The sequence below is a fragment of the Pteropus alecto genome, unplaced genomic scaffold, assembly GCF_000325575.1.
Source record: "Pteropus alecto unplaced genomic scaffold, ASM32557v1 scaffold8, whole genome shotgun sequence".
Taxonomy (NCBI): Eukaryota; Metazoa; Chordata; class Mammalia; order Chiroptera; family Pteropodidae; genus Pteropus; species Pteropus alecto.
The window spans coordinates 5,937,880-5,954,220 of record NW_006494609.1 but is presented as its reverse complement, the minus strand read 5'-3'; the positions used below and the strand labels follow the sequence as shown (position 1 = coordinate 5,954,220).

Sequence of the window (16,341 nt, the reverse complement as noted above, 5' to 3'; positions counted from 1 at the left end):
AGCTGGTGTCAATATGTGGCCCTGGGAGAGCATATGGAAACAATATTCAAATACCAGTGGGCTACAGCAGGAAGCTCCAGACAAGAGGCCTGTGGAGAAGATTGAAATCTGAAAAGCACAGGACTTTCTTCCCCTGGGGAAACAAAAGGGGAAGTATGCTAATCCCACAGATTTCATAAGGTTTCTGATTTACTGGCCTCTCAGAAGGCTCTGTTGGGGTTTGTCATTTTGATGAGAATGCCTTGCTGTAAAGGTTAAACATGCTAAGGAGCATGAAATGATGTTCTCCAAGAAAGATTGCATCTCCCCACCAGAGAGAAAGCTGTCCAACAGCCCACAGAAGGGGGCCTTCCAAGAGCCATTTACACCCAGGGTTTGGAGCCCTAAGTCCCTGATGTACTTGTCACATCAAAATCCTCTCTGTTGGTCTGGATTTATTTGTCATTCATGGGGTAAGATGGGTTGGCTGATGAAAAAAAAGAGAAATGTGTACAAGTCTTTTCCCTTATGTTTCTTCTCTCTACCATTTCAGACAAAATTTATGAACAAAAATAAATTACTGGAAACTGGCCAAATGTCTTTGCTATAATGCCGCAACTCTACTGCTTAATAGGTGATAGGGACATAAACATATAGCTTCATAAAATATGCAGAGACATCATTCGTGTATATTTTTTTGAAAAATCCAACTATAGGAGAAACGAAATGAGGGACTGGGAATGCTGTATTCTATTCTTTGGGCAACTCATTTCCTATGTGGAGGCCTCAGTTTACTCATCTAAAATTAGGGGTGGGGTGGTTGTGCTAGGTAATGTGAGCCTTTGACAAGATAAATAATTCTATCTGGTTTTCTTCAGGTCAATCAATGTAAGGTTTTAAGTCTGGGTCTTCTATTCATGACTGTTACACGTCTGCTGTTTCTTCCCCTTAATGATCCTAGATTGGATTAAAACAGAACTCATGTTGAAATCAAGTAGAGAAACATCTCAGAAACTAGAGGGAAACTATATGCATGCACTCATGTACACACAATCCTCAGTACTAAGCATCATTGCTAGAAAGTCCTAATGAGAGACCAACATACAGAAAAATTAAAAATATGATTTTCCTATGTCTGAAAAAGAATCTTTCAGCTTAATTTCATGGCCACTTTTACTCAAGAAAGAGAAACTCCGATTTTTTTAGTCATATATATGCAAATCTTGTTTGAGATCATCACAGTAACAAAACACCATTTTAACATAATTCTTCAAAATCTGGGATTACACCAGAGTCTTGTCTTGACTCCAAATATAAACCATTTGAAGTATGAAGAAAAACATGCTTTGGTATGTTCCCTTCTGCCAGAACCTTCCTTCCCACTTTTAAGTTCTAAGCTATATCATACATTTAAACACAGAAATCATATCTGGTCATTTCTGTAACACGAGAAAAAATTAGAATAATAACACGAGTCAGATAATTTTTTCAATCTTGAATTACTGAATTCTAGATTCGCAAAGGGGCATGTTGGCTTATTACCAGTGTGAGCATACTATGACTCTAACGGAAGGACCCAGCAAGCCAATTAAGCAGACATGGTTGATATTCTCAGTGGTAAATATGGAAACTGAGGCACGGACCGAGAGTAAGTCACATATGTTCAGAGTGGGGCCAGCCATGTGTAGGCGACTCCTAGCTACATCCCCTTGTTACTTCACCCCTCCGCATTCCTCCCCAGGATCTTCAACTGACTCGAGACGGCTGAGTAGTACAGGAAAGAAACAACAGGCTTCTATGGGCAAACCCCTGTTCTAATCCACTCTTTAGCTGAGTACAATCGGTTATTAAATCCTATCAACATTGCCCATTAAATCTATTGGATGTGTCCCCAAAAAGTGACCTTTATTCTTTCTACCTCAGTTAGGGCTCTTATTTCTCATTCCCAGAATAACACAAATGCAAACTGAATAATGCACACTGGTCTGTTGGCCTACTGCCTCCCATGTCCCATCCGCCCTCTGCCAAAGTGATTTGACTTTGTTGTCCCTTTGATGGAAATGGCATGCCTCCTATAAGATAAGGGCTAAGCTTGTTGGAAAAGCAAACGAGATACTTCAACATCTTGCCCTTCCACTCCTCCAGCTACACCTTCTAAAGTGTCCTCTAAAATTCCTTTTCCTCGCTTTCCAAGTCTCAGCTTTCATCCACAAGGAACACTTCTCATTTACCGAATTCACCTTTGCATCTCTGTTCTTTTTGCATCAAACACTTTCCTGCCTGGTCTACCTGGGAGATTCTTGCTACTCCACCAAGCCTCAGCTCTCGTGTCACCCAATATGTGATGCTGTCCATGATGTTTCTCCCTGCATCTGTGTCCCACCTTCTTCAGATATCAGAATATATTGACATGTTTATGAGGAGTGTCACAATCAATGCTTTTGGATTCCAAGGGCTCAACATAGCCCGTGATGCACAATACTCAACAGGGTCTTTGGAATGAATGGATATGGCCCTTAAGTTCTTCAACTAGAAAATGAGAATAATACTATGCAGTCTTCAGAACAGATGTGAGGGTTGAATGGCCCAGTGTATATTAAAAACTTAACATAGAGCAGAAACATAATTTTTCTCAATAAATAGCAGATCTCTTAACTTTCCTTTCCCCTTAATCCAGATCAGAGAAAGGAAGAATTTATCTATCTATGAAAAGACACGTGGAACCAGAGATGCTAGAAAAGGCCATGACATCTTCTTGTGTTGAGTTGTGAAGCACTTGTTTCTCATAATTTAGCGGCATCTCAATTGATTGCACCCATAATGGGCAGATGTCTTTTTGCAGTTAAACAGCTTTTAGCAAAGGCAGTAATAAAGGTACAGAGTGGCAATATAAATGGCTGCCATGTCCCTGCATTTGACGGAACCGCAGTCAACAGCAGGTGCGATGCAGTTCTAAGCAGCCTTCATGCATTGCCCCAATGTGCTGACCCTCATTTTCTCAGGCTGAACACAGCCCAAGCTATAGATTTTTCAAAGATCTCCAAAGCCCCCAGCCTGTCTTTCTGGAACCCCTGGAGCATCAAGACTCCAGAACAGGAGCAGCTGTGATCAGTGTCATCTCAGACCCTGACCTGGTGGAATAACACTTAGGAAGGGTTCATGGCCTATGGGACAATTGCCTGGGCTCATATAACCCTGGGCCCATGGAAAAGGAAATCTGGAAAACAGGGAGAGAAAAAAGAGGCTGAATCTGAGCACTGCCATGGTCATCACCGGAGATACATCTGTATAACTCAAACATCAATTAATTAGAGAAAATGGAAACATGTTGGTTGATGTTGAGGAACTATATATTTCTTGGGAAGCCCCTTTCTCTGATACATGTCATTATCCATTAAAAGTGGGTAACAATGGACCTAAAAGGAAACAGCCTTTTAATGCTCTTAAGAAATCCAAGGTTATATTCATTAATCCATCAATTAAAACTTACATATCATGGGCCTGAAGTATTCCCAGTACACCAAGGTATTCATTTTCTTAGATGAATGAATCAGAGGTGGCAACTTCATTGCAGTGCTGATATCACTAAACCCAGCCTCCTAACCCAGACAGTTCTGCAGACTGCAAGGAACAAGGACTCACATTCCTATCCTGCCCTTCACTCACCTTTACCCCTTGTCTCGGGATAAAGGGAGACATTGCCAAGCTGATGACATTTGAGAATCAGAGTTTAGAACAGAAAGGGCCCTAAGAGAGCATGAAACTCAATTGCCTCATTTTATTTTTGCATAACAGAGACATCAGAGGATCCAAGTAAGAATCTCAAGGTCACATATCTAAATAAAGGGCCTGGATACCCCTGGTGAATAGGGAAGATCTTCAATGCCACTGGAACCAGTGAAAGCAACCAGTATTATTATGTTTGACCTTGGAAGCCAAGGTTTCTTTTGTCCTTATATCACTGAGTCAGTCTGAGCAGACCCCGGTGGATCTAGAACCAGTTATAAAGTAGTAAATCATGCTGGACATATTTTGCTTTCTAATTGTTATATTTTCTTTCCTATAATTACTCCCTGAATCACTGCCCTTAGTAGATTGCATTGCATCCCCTTCACAAGAGTGTGAGTTCATGGAAGACCTGAAACCACGACTTCCACAAATGCATATCCTCCCAACTTAGCTCACCAAGCCTGGTACAGAGAAGAGCTAGATACTCATTTATGGAATTGCTAAGTCGATGTTGAAATTAATTCCAAAGAATTATCAGAGCTTCATTTCCTATAATTTGGGGGACCAAAAGCCATAAAAACTAAAGCTAATTAATGTGTTGAGTACATAGATATTTTAATAATCTAACTTTAATACTCTAAGAAAGGCACAAAATGAACTTCAGCTTTTCATAATCATAGGACATGCTATCCAATTGTCCAAAAAAGAGATTAGTGTAGATTGATAATGGTGGTAGAAAGGGAGGGAAGTGAACAGATATAGGATGGGTTTAGATGAAGAGCTGACAGATGAATGAGACAGACTGAATGAGATAGGAGAAAAATCAAGGAAAATCCCAAGGATGTTAGTGATGCCATTTACTGAGATGGGGAACATTAAAAGCAAAAAAATGTTTAAAGCAGGGAAGAACAGCAGCTCAAGATTTCTGTTTTTCAATGTTGTGCTTTTCAATTCTGTTTTTCAATGTTGTGATTAAGATACCTATCAGATATCCAAATACAGATGTTGAATAGACAAGTGGATATAGAAATCTGGGATTCCAGAGAGAGTTACAGGCTGCAGATCTGACTTGAGAGTCACTGACATGTAGAGGTCTCTGACACCATGGCAATGGATGAGGTTACCAAAAGGCATATACAGGCCAAGAGAAGACTGAGGACAGAGGCCTGGGCCCTTCCAATGCTTAATAATTACATAGCATGTATATAGCACAGTATTAGAAACTGTGGGGAAACAAAGATATGTACTGTTTTTCCCTCAATGGCTTTACAGTAGAACCTCTTACGGTAGGACCTTACAGCATAAGAGGAAAGTGTGTTCAGTATAACGGAAAGTACAATGGATTAGGAGTCAGGAATCATGACTGTTAACCATTTTACAGTTACTGTAAGTTAAAGTCATGTTTACTTCTTAGGGCTTCCGATTCCTCACCTACTACTGAAACAAGGATTAGGTACAGATAACATCAATGGTATCTACCAACTCTACTATTTTCTGATGTCATGATTTCCATGTGGAATCCAAATGTCACATTCAGCCTCATCTGTAGGCAGTATCTCACTCCTCCCAGGCAGAACGTGCTGCTGCTGCTCCAGGGGCACACCGCGGCCAACAGAGGGGCTGGCTGAAAGGGAAGTCCCTGAGCTGGAAGCAGGAGAGCAGCTGCTGCCCGCCCTCTTTTCCTTTTGGAACAAGAGTCATTTGAGAGAACTCAAAATATCTTTCGCTCTTGGTTTTCAGCTGGTGCTTGTGTCAGATGAATGAAATCCAAGGGACCAGAGAGAAGAGCAGATTTACCCCCTCCATCATATTTTCTTGGTTCTGCAAACTAATATCATCAAAGGCATCTACTTTCTACGATCCCAAGAAATATTTTCTTTTATCAGACAGAAATATGTCCACATCGTTGGACATCTATAATAAGACATGGCCTTATGGGTCAGGGTACCCTGAGGTTACCCATGAAAGAGCACAAAGGAAAAAGTACAGTAAGATTATATATAGAGAGAGAGAAATGATCACACGTATGGGTGATCATTCATATCCATTCTAGGTGACTGCCCACCTGGACAGAGCTCACTGGTGAAGGGACAGACAAAAAAAAAATAGGGCAATGAAGTTCTCTTTTTTGAAAATGTAAGTTGTTAGTGGAAAAATTCAGAACTTGCAGTTCAAGAGAGATGAATCACTTCAATCACAGTGCCTCAGGGCCCCCAGAGGTGCTCTGCTTCCTTTTGTAAGATGTAGTTAGTGAGATCTTCGTTCGACTGATACCTCTCTAGGTAATTATGCAGCGAATCCTATTCCTTGACTCTGTTATTCATAGTCAGTTTGGTAGCTTGCAACCAAGAAAACCGTACTTAGTAAGTATTTATTAATGTCCCCATTTTACAGATAAGGAAACTGAGACTTGGCAGAATTAAGAGAGAAATTTGTTATAAATCACCTACCTAGTGAGTGACAGAAGAAACACAGAAATCAAGCTCCATCTGACTCTAAAATTCACGCCACTAACCACTAGGCCATCCTGACTCTAAGTGTGGCACTGTAGATTATTTTTCTCATCATAGGATGGACTTTCACTGAGTCTTATTTTCTTTCTTGCTAAATAAATGGCAAACATTCAGAAAAAAACCATCCAGGGAAGAGGGTAGAATCTGCAGTGGCCTCAAACTGAAGCTTGATGGTCCACAAATAAATCAAATCCATATCCTTGCCTACTGACAAATGGCTCCCACCAAGTGAATTAAACAGCTGGCTATACTGGCAAGAAGATGCCTATGCTGTCCCAGGTCAATTGATCACATCTTCTTTAGAGAGACAAGCTAGAATGCGTCCTCTGTACAAGAGGACTTCACAGGATGACAGGTGGACTTCCAGCAGATTAAAGCATTTCAACTAAACTGATTGGCATTAAGTGGCTAAAACAGGCCTTTGCTTTTTAGGTCATGGAGACGTCTCCTACTTCTCTATGAATAACAAACCAAAATAGCTACAACTGAACAACTGGGATGGGTAGATATAGCTACATCTTCTTAGAATAGTATCAGATCATGCTGAAAAATCTAAATACGACATCAAGCCAATTGTCACATGTCAAGATTTAGAGCTGCTCATCTTCACAGGCAGTAGAAGCACTCTTTTCAGAGTATGAGCAAGAGTCATCCCTTTTTACTCTAAGAGAAAGATACTCATGAAAATTAACCTTAGTCTCATATACTCATATATTTCCTAGTTCCCTAACTTTACTCCCTTGTCTTGGGCTGACAACTTTGATCTGGGAGTTGCCTGTTCGACTAATCTGCTTGCTCACTTTGTTTGAGTTCTTGGGCTATTTTGATCTATTGCCTGACCTGGGCCATCCCCAACTCTGCTTCTTCTCTGAATATCAGTTTTCAACATCCTACCTTTGCTTTCTCCATTTTATATAAACAAGTGCCTCTTTCTGTCACTACTGTTCCTGATATGGGCTAGCAATATCAAGGGACTGATCCCACTATGAAGCCCAAGTATAGGACTCGGTTTGGGCTAGATGGGACACGCTGCCTTAGGAACTGTCTTAGACATCACATTTACTGCAAATGATGTATTCTAGACTCAGGGTTAATCCTTCTAGAAGAAAATTAAGAGAGAATGATAAACTGAGTGACCAGATTGATGGTGTTACGGCAGGTGGGGCAGCATTCCTTGATCCAAAGGGGATCACGCTCCCATCCAAACAATCTTAAAGACTTTTCCTTCACCACTCTTAGAAGCGCCTATAGTGAACACTGAGGGTGACAGGTAGTGAGAGGTCATAATTTTGTTAGAAATAGGAGACCAAAAAACCCAAGAAGCCTTGGGCCTCCTTTACCCGACCATCACTTCTCCCCTACAGGCATGGCTTCTCCCATCTGCACCCCACCATTCCCCTACAGACCTCCAGCACAATGTCCGCCACGTGTTATCACTTTTCCCACATTTCCCTTTGTTTCGCTGGAAGGAATATACACTCCTTGATCAAAATCGGGGGCTGTGTCAGTTTTTTTTGCAACTCCTATATCTAATACACTGCCTGGAACATACTAGGGTTTCAATAAATGTCTGTTGCATGTGTGAAAAATGAATAAAAGCTACTCAAAAGCATCCCCCCTGAGGAATCAGGTTTAATAAAGAAAAACAATGTCATTGGGAAGCTCTATTTTCTTTGCTAGAAGAGTGGAGTTTTATTATTTTTACACTCCACTGATTCATTCTGAACATGTTGTCAGGAACAATGCGGGGCCAAAAAACAATTAGTGGGGGAACAAAACAATCAGTTGAACCGTCTGGAATTTGAGCGATGTATAGATCAAATGTCTTAAATTTGCTAGGCTCCTTCCCATTTGGCCAGAATGGATGACTCTTGGCTGCACTGTACCAGGAATAATTATCCCCCATATATCCCCAATCAGCTGCCTTTTAATGACTAGTCAAAAGTGACAATGTAAAAGGTGCAGTGACTTTCACTGTACTTAGCAGATCTTGGACCAACTCTCATTGATCTGCCCTTGGAATAGGTGAATGCAGAGACAACTTACACAGATGTCTACAGTCACTGCTGCCCGTCTTCGGCAACCATAAGGCCCCTGGGTTAGGAAGAGACCCTAGAGGAAGAAGTGAGATGTCTAAAGTGACCTTCATTTCTTATACTACCTTCACAGACGGTGGAAGACCTGCAATACCCTAGCAATACCCGAACTGCCTCATGCATCTCAGAGGTCCAGTGACCCTTCTCTCTCCCCAACTAGCAACAGGGTAGTCTACCTTACAAAAAGGTTTGTCAAGTCCAGGAGTTTGACAGACTGGTCAGCCCCATGTAGCCCATTTCCATTCCAGATCGCTGCCTCCTCATCTTAGCTCATATTCTGGTTGTTGCTACTCTGAAAATTCAATGAACCTGAATTTAAATTCCATTAGACCCAAGAAGGCTCTTTATCCTTCACTCCAAAGACCTGTATCTTGTTTTTGGTCCAACAGAAGGTACATGTGCAGTTCTTTTGAAACACAACTAGTAATATAGATGACCTCACAAAAACCACTCTTTGAAAACATTTTGACTGGTCATCCAGTTCCTGTTCCAGGATATGTCCTCATCACCAGACTTATGATACTTGGACAATTCTGGCCACTGGCAGTCTCTAGGAATGAGACCCTACAGGTCCCTCCTCAAAACAGTCTTTTCTCTGAATCTCCATGTCTTCCTAGTTTGGTCCAGCTATGGAGACCATGCTACTGCTTTGTATTATTTATTACTGCTTTTTGTATAGATGTCTCGACTCCTCAGCTAAATAAATGATAAGCTTTCTGAGGATAGGAGCTACCTATTACAGATGCAGTATCCTCAAAGCCCTAAAGCTATGTCCTCGGGAAACACTTGATAACTATGCAGATCATTCTTTTCTATAAAATAGAGACTTTCAACCCATGGATCGCCAGCTTGATTCTGTATGCTTGGCACCTAAAACAATAAACCAGGCTGAACCTGGATATGGCTTATAGACTGGAATCTTGTCTTGATGTCTTTTTGTTTACCTTTACCTCTGCCCTTTACCCAAACTGTAAATTCAGTGCAAATGTAAAATGCTAAAGTGGTGAATAGAAAGGGGCTCTTTCTAGCATTCTGGCTTGTTCCAATCCATCAGCCCCCGGTGTCTGCTCCCCAGCTCTTTAGCCGGCCACCTCTCCTATACTTCTCCCCACGTTACTCCACGCTCAAGTCTATTTTAGACTTCGTCCAGTTCCTCAAGTGTGCCATGGCCATCTCTTGCCTCTATCTTTTGACACACACAGTCCTTCCTGTCTAGGACACACACCTTTCTCCCGCCTCCTCACCAATCTAACCCCAATTCATATTTCAAGCCTCAGCTTGCATATTCCTTCCTTGCAGAAGCTTTCTATGAGCCCCCAAAGGGCAAAGGCCTCCCAAACTTCTCTCTACTTTCCCTTTAATGAAGTCGATGAGAATAATTATGACTGCGACAATTACCACTACTCATTAAATGCTTACCGTAGTCCAGGAACCTATTGACTCACTTTGTCATCCTCAATATCTTGTGAAGAAGGTACCTGATTATTCACATTTTACAGATGAGGGAATCAAGTCTCAAAGATATTAATTATCTTGATAAGGTTCACATCACTCCATGACGGACAGATTTTTCACCCAGTCTGGCCCCAGAGTTCATGTTCTTAACGAATATATCATATGCCTCTTATAAAACGTGTCACCTTTAAAATTACTTAGTAATGGCTAAATATTCAAGAAGGGAGCAAGCTCTACAAGAACGGGGCTGGGTCTGTCTTGTTCAATCCTGTATTTCTAAAGCCTAACCCAAGAGTTAGCATGCAGAAAGCACCAAAAAGCATGAATTAAATGAATAAACAGAGATTTGGTTAATTCATCCAGAATCTCAAAAGAGATGTATTCACCCTCTCTAAATAGATGTCTGATACTTAATCAAAAGAGTATCATGATCATGGTAATGTTTATTCTAAATGTTCCCTTTCTGCAACTCAGCCCTCGTCAAACAAATCCATGTATCCAGAGCTTGAAATGGTACGATCTGGAAAGAAAGAAACCCAAGAAAACACTTCTCTAGAAGAAAGAAAGCACAAGTAGGTCCAAAGGGAGCACCTGCGGTAGCAAAGAAAGCACCAGGTGGTCCATCCAGGGACACAGCTGCAGCAGTCACACACACTCGGACCCAACATGCCTCCCACGAGGGCGGACTTACCCCTTTCGCAGGTTCTTCCCCAGTAGCCGGTGCCCGTACAGTCGCAGATGAAGCGGTTCCAGCCGTCCTTGCACACGGCGTTGTTCTTGCAGGGGTAGCTGTCACACTGCTTAGCGCTCATCCGTGAACAGGAAGACTTGACGCCCGCGGCGTTCTGCATCTCCGCCAGCTGCCGGATGTTCTTGCTGCGCCCATCGATGAAAAGGTCGCGGATGCAGCCCACATAGCCGTAGTTGAGCATGGCGGTCCAGAGCTCGGTGGGCAGGATGAGGCCAGCACGGTTCTCCGGCAGCCCGCCCAGATACATGTCCCCCTCCAGATCCAGGATCTCGCTCTCCCCACTGGCAGTGAAAGGCGTGCGCCTGCTGTTCACTGATATGGTACCTGCGATGGGAGAACAGAAACAGAGTGAGCTAACAGCTTCCTGGCATTGCAGATGCGGCTGCCAGTCGATGAACCAAATGAAAGGAGCTCAGCAGGTGAGTTCTGAGACTAGTGTCACTGGACCAGGAGAGAAAAATGCAAGCAAGGGAACAAAATGCTGCAACATGCTGGAAAGGACAATGCAGGTAATGTGGTTCCCATCTCTGCCAGGTAATACAGCCTAACCCACAGGAGACAGGCCATCCCAGTGGCCTAGTACCTAGCATGATGTCCTTTCTCTAGCTAGAAGTTCTGGCTGAGAGGTCACAAACCATATAGGCTGAGTTCCTGCCTGTGTTTAAATCCCAGCTCTATCGTGTACTAGCTATAACCTTGAAGAAGAGACTTCATCTTCCTGGGCCTTAGTTTCCTCATTTGTAAAATGGAAAAATAACTGTCCCCACCTCATGGGTTGGTATGATGATTAAATGAGCTCATACATGTAAAGTCCTACTTAATCTGTGCCTGGGGCAGAGTAAGGGCTCTGTAAGTGCTCACCTAAGTCTTCACCACTGGCTCGCCACCCCCAAAGGATGGAGCCTTCCATGCGCCAATACCCTCCACACTGGCATTGGCTACCAGGCCCACCAGTGAACATCTGGGGCATTGCCTTTGATAAATTTTAACTGGAACATGTTTCTTCATTTATTTAACAAACATGTATTGAACACCTGCTCTGCCTCTGGTATGGTTCTACACACAGATAAACTTGACAGGCACATCCCTGTTCTCGTGGAGCTGATGTGCCAGAGCAGAGGGACGGAAACTAAACACATCACCCAACAAGAGAAATTAGCTAATGGCGGGGGTTAGGAAGAGAGTAAAGTGGGTGCCACAGCAGCAGCCCACGGGTTCCACTTTAAAGTGTATAGTCAGTGAAGGCCTTTCTGAGCAGGTGACAGGTGAGCTGAAACCAGAATGCTGAGAAAGATCCAACCATGCAGAGTCCAGCAGTCTGAACATGCCAGACAGAGGGAATGACACCGACGAAGAACCTGCGGGAGGCGGGGCTGTGGCTAGGGTAGAAAAGGCAAAGGGCCGTGAGCAGGATACAAGGTCAGAGAGAGACTGGGTTCATGACCTGGGAACTTGGGGACAAGGATTCTAGTCCTCAATGGTGAAAATAACCCAAGGCTGGTCCCTGAGTCACTTACAGCTCAATTTCCTAAAGTGTAAAATCAAGGTGATATATAAACATCATGCCATGAAATTATTTAGTAAAAATTATTTAGTATTCTTCAAGTGTTTAATTGGTACCAAGATAACTGGGTCGTACCATCATCCATCAGCCAGCCTTCACGTCTGTCTGAATCTCAATTCTCTAAACTATGAAGGGGATATGGCCTGAGGACTGAAATCAGCTGAGATTAAGAATGTGACCTACACTCTAAATTACAAAGTCAACACAGGGGTAGGGGAGTAGAAAGAGCATAAAGGACCTCAGGGAGGATTAAGCCAACAGCTTTCTTCCCCTGCGCTCTTCCTAGAAGTTTTCTCCCTGAGAAATCTCTCCTTTGCCTTTTTTGTTGTTGTTGTTTTTAATCTTTTAAAAACCTACGTAACAGTAATAATGTCTTGGCCACGATTTAAGTATTTTATATGCTTTTGGGAAGACTTTTTCCGTAAAACAGATAGGAGCTACTATGTCCACTATTTCACAAATGAGTTGGTTTGTAACTCCTCTCTTACACACTTTACCCTCGACATATCTATAGAACTACCCTCTTTGATCCCCAACCTAAGGAGAGGAGCATCTACTGCCAAATAAGGACAGTACCAGAACCAGTTTAAATGCTGGAGCCTGAATTACACCCTGAGGGAAATCTGTCTGCTGGGTGTGTGACCACAACTGTTTTGAATGCACCTATCAAGTCTTAAAAATCACTCTCCCAACTGGAGAGTGATCACAAAAGTATTTCTATTTCACCTCTCAGTCACACTCTTCAGGATGAGCAAGGAAAGAGGCACCACATTCGGGTAGAATGATGTTTTTATAACTATTCATTTTAGAATAGGTTTATAACTCAAAACAACATACTACAAAATATCCTCATGAAGAAATGACGTTTAGTAGATCATGTTAAAATTTTATGTTACACTGTTTTCACGGGACAATTATCTGTTTACTTGGTAAACATGTATAGGTTTTGATCAAATTTATCAGTATTTCAAAGTACTGGCCAAGGTTATAGCTCCCAGGTAAGAAATTCAAGGCTTCTGAAATCCAAACACATCTGTCAAAGCTGGGTTCACTGATAGTTCTAACAAAACAAAATAACTGCTCTACTTGAAAAAGCAGTTAGCACTGAGAATAAACAGAAGGAGATAAATGGCAATTTTATGGGTTCTAGCCTGCCTGTAACACAGGTAGGTAACGTTTAAGCTGTGACAGTCAATCAGGAAACCCAACAAAAATTACCCGCCTTCAGAGACCCAAATGCATGGTCTCAAAAACCAACAAGAGCATTCCCTTTATAATTCTGAGACAGCTTTATGGCTCCACTCCTGCTGACATTTTAAGGCTAAACTTAAGAGAGAAAGAGAAAGATACAGCCTCCAGAAAAAAAATAATTTTTGTGTATTTTTCTGTTAAAAAAAAATACAAACTTTATTCTTGCTCAAAAGTACACTTAATTTGGAGCCTCTTGGATCTGATCAGATCTTAGACAATCAATAAAGCATCCTACTGGGCAACAAGCCATCTAGGGCTGCAATCTGCCACCCATCTGCCCTCTGCACAGAACCCATCCAGCACCTCTGAAAGGGCAATGCTGTTCATCTCCATCATCACTCTAGCTCTGGAATTATGCGGAAAAGCCATTCCTGGCTACAGCCTTTGGGGGGAGGGGTACATATTTCTTTCTATTTATTGGCCAAATTCACCTAGAAAGAAAATCTCCAAATGGAAGACTTTTTGTGTTTACCAGGAGAGTGAATCCTTAAAAACTACAGCAAATACAGCAAGACCCTTCCTGAGTATAATACTACCTAAATGGAGAATCGGGAAATACGTGTAAAATTCAAATGCTTTAACTATCACTCCAGGTTAAATGTCCTTTCTGATGGCACAGAATGTGACCTTCATTGCCACATGGTCCACAAAGAAAGCTAACAGACTGCTCAGGCATTCAAAAGCTCCAAACTATTTGTAGGGTTTTCTTTTCCCTCCCTCTCTCTGTTACTATTCCAGAGTGGCCATGTACTGCCTAGGGCTAGCTTGTTTGATCTGCGGCTGCAGAAACAAACAAAGCCATTTAAACCAAATGTAAAAGGTTAGGAAGAGGAAGGGAGAGTTACTGAGGTCTGAGCAAAGAATGAAATATAGGCTTTCACACCAAAGAAAGGCTTTAAATTGAATATGACTTCAGGAAAAATCAATTTTCCTTTTCCTTTCTTGTCATAATTTTTCCCTGCAACATGGCTCTTGCCAATTATCGAAGGGTGTATTATTGCATAAACCCTTGCACAGTAAAGCTTATCTTACAGAGTAACCATATAATGCAGCATCTGTGATGTCACAATTGGTTCCCATGGTGATGAGAAAAAGAAAAAGAAGAAGAAAAGAGAGGAAAAATCATCACAGTGACATGACAGTTGCTTTGTAGCTGTGGAAATGCTACTTAAAAAACCACCCTTAGCTCCAGGGTCTTGGAGCTATCACCGAGATGACTGTGCAATGAATGACAGGGTAGATGAGGAGCAGAATTTGAGCCGTTGAGGAGACAGGTGTCTTGTTCCAAAAAAAACAATCTTACAACAATCATAAAAGAGAACAGCAAAAGAATCAACAAGCATGCAAGTGCAAAAGTTAAAAAATATAAAGCCGGGAAACAAACTGAGAAGCCAAAGCTTCCCTCTCGTCTCAGTGACCTACGCCGCCTCTTCCTACCTGATCTGCCATCTCGCTGAATGTCCACATGGTACCATTCTCCATCGTTGGCTTTCTTCTGAGTGGCTTTCACTTTGATGGTGCCAGAGCCCATGTCAAGCAGCAGGTACAGGTTGCCATCGAGGAGTTCCACGGCAAAGAAGTCCACCTTGGTGTTCTTCTGGCTCCGAGCATCCTTCCTCTCCTGGGGCTTGCCATGGGTGAAGAGGATCAGGCCATTGGGCTCAGTAGTGCGGAAGTCAAAGGAGATGGAACCCATGCGTTTGGTGTTCCATTTGGGCAAGCTGATGTAAGCCTCTGGGGTCTCAAAGTTGATGGGGTCCAGCGTGGCCACGTTCTCGCACTTGAAAACAACTTCACCGTAGATTTTCATCTTGGTATCTCCGATCCGGGCCAGGCGAGACAGCTCCAGACGGATGTCATTATTCTTATAAACAACCTGTCAAAAGCCAAACAAGTGCCACATGAATCAAGCTGCTAACAGTAACCATCGATTGCTCACAGGGCACCCAGGAAAGAGGCCCAAGACAAGGCTTCAGGATACAACAGTTTGAAACATTATGAGAAACATGAGACACAGCATTTGAAAAAGCATCTGAAGAGACCTCTGAGATGTACACAAGCCCTAAATAAGCTCCTACATTTCCATTCTTTTTGTCTGTCTCCTTCTGGCCAATTTTTGTTTTGCCAGAAAGTTATACAACATAAGCTTGCAAGTAGAAATCAAGGGAGATTGAGTTACACAGATGCAAATATATATGTACGAAGATATTAATTAAAGTGTTCTCAGTAAAAGACCAGCTTGAAACAACCTAAATGACCACCAATGATAGATTGGCACATCCTTAAGATGAAAAATTATATGGTCCTTAAAAACCAAGTAGTACCCCCAATTTTGATGTGGATGCTCTCCAAGTAATACTACGAAGTGAAATTAGCGAGAAACAGATCAGAGCATGCATTATGCTATCACTGTAGAAAGTGTGCGTTTGGGAGGAGGGAAGTGTTACAGGTATATATGCTCGTAATGCATAAAATATCTTCAAAACACAAGAAACTATAAAATTGTCACTGGAGAGGAGATTTGTCAAATTAATATTCAGGGATGTGAGGGAGACTTACGTTTCACAGTACCTTACCGTATTTGATTTTTTTTTTTTAACTGTGTGGGTATGTTGCTTAAAGAAAATGATAAAGTGTTAAGAGTTGGCAGGGAAGGAGATCTGTGTTCCTTTGCACATTGTGTGTGTCACCCAGATACATATAGTGTGAGAATGAAACAACCTAACAAACAAAAAATCCACATAAAAGCAGGGATTAATCTTATTTGCCAAAATTAGAATTTCAAAAAGGTTTTGCTGCTACTAGACCCGAATTCTAATGCACTGGCCTGAGATATGAGATAGGTCCTGGACCTCTGATCTCTAAGCAATGTCACAAGTATAAAATAAATAGAAAGAAAATGGAAGGGAAAGGCTAATTAAAGCACTGATTATGCCAATCACTTTGCTATGTCCTGTACATTATCTTACTCCAATTCTAAGTCAGGATCCAGATTTAGGTTCA

At 42.0% G+C, this 16,341-nt stretch overlaps 1 protein-coding gene across 3 annotated transcripts in view; it reads right to left on the bottom strand.

The window, feature by feature from the left end:
• NRXN3 (neurexin 3) overlaps nt 1–16,341 on the bottom strand; it is a 1,437,186-nt gene that overhangs the window by 955,026 nt on the left and 465,819 nt on the right. For all 3 annotated transcript variants that reach the window (XR_003044103.1, XM_025042053.1, XM_006925492.1), the window contains 2 exons: nt 14,776–15,214; nt 10,464–10,847 (listed from right to left, as the gene is read on the bottom strand). Coding sequence is in view for 2 of the 3 variants with exons in the window: in XM_025042053.1 (XP_024897821.1) it covers nt 10,464–10,847; nt 14,776–15,214 (823 nt within the window). In the remaining variant the exon portion in view is untranslated. The remainder of the gene's footprint in view (nt 1–10,463; nt 10,848–14,775; nt 15,215–16,341) is intronic.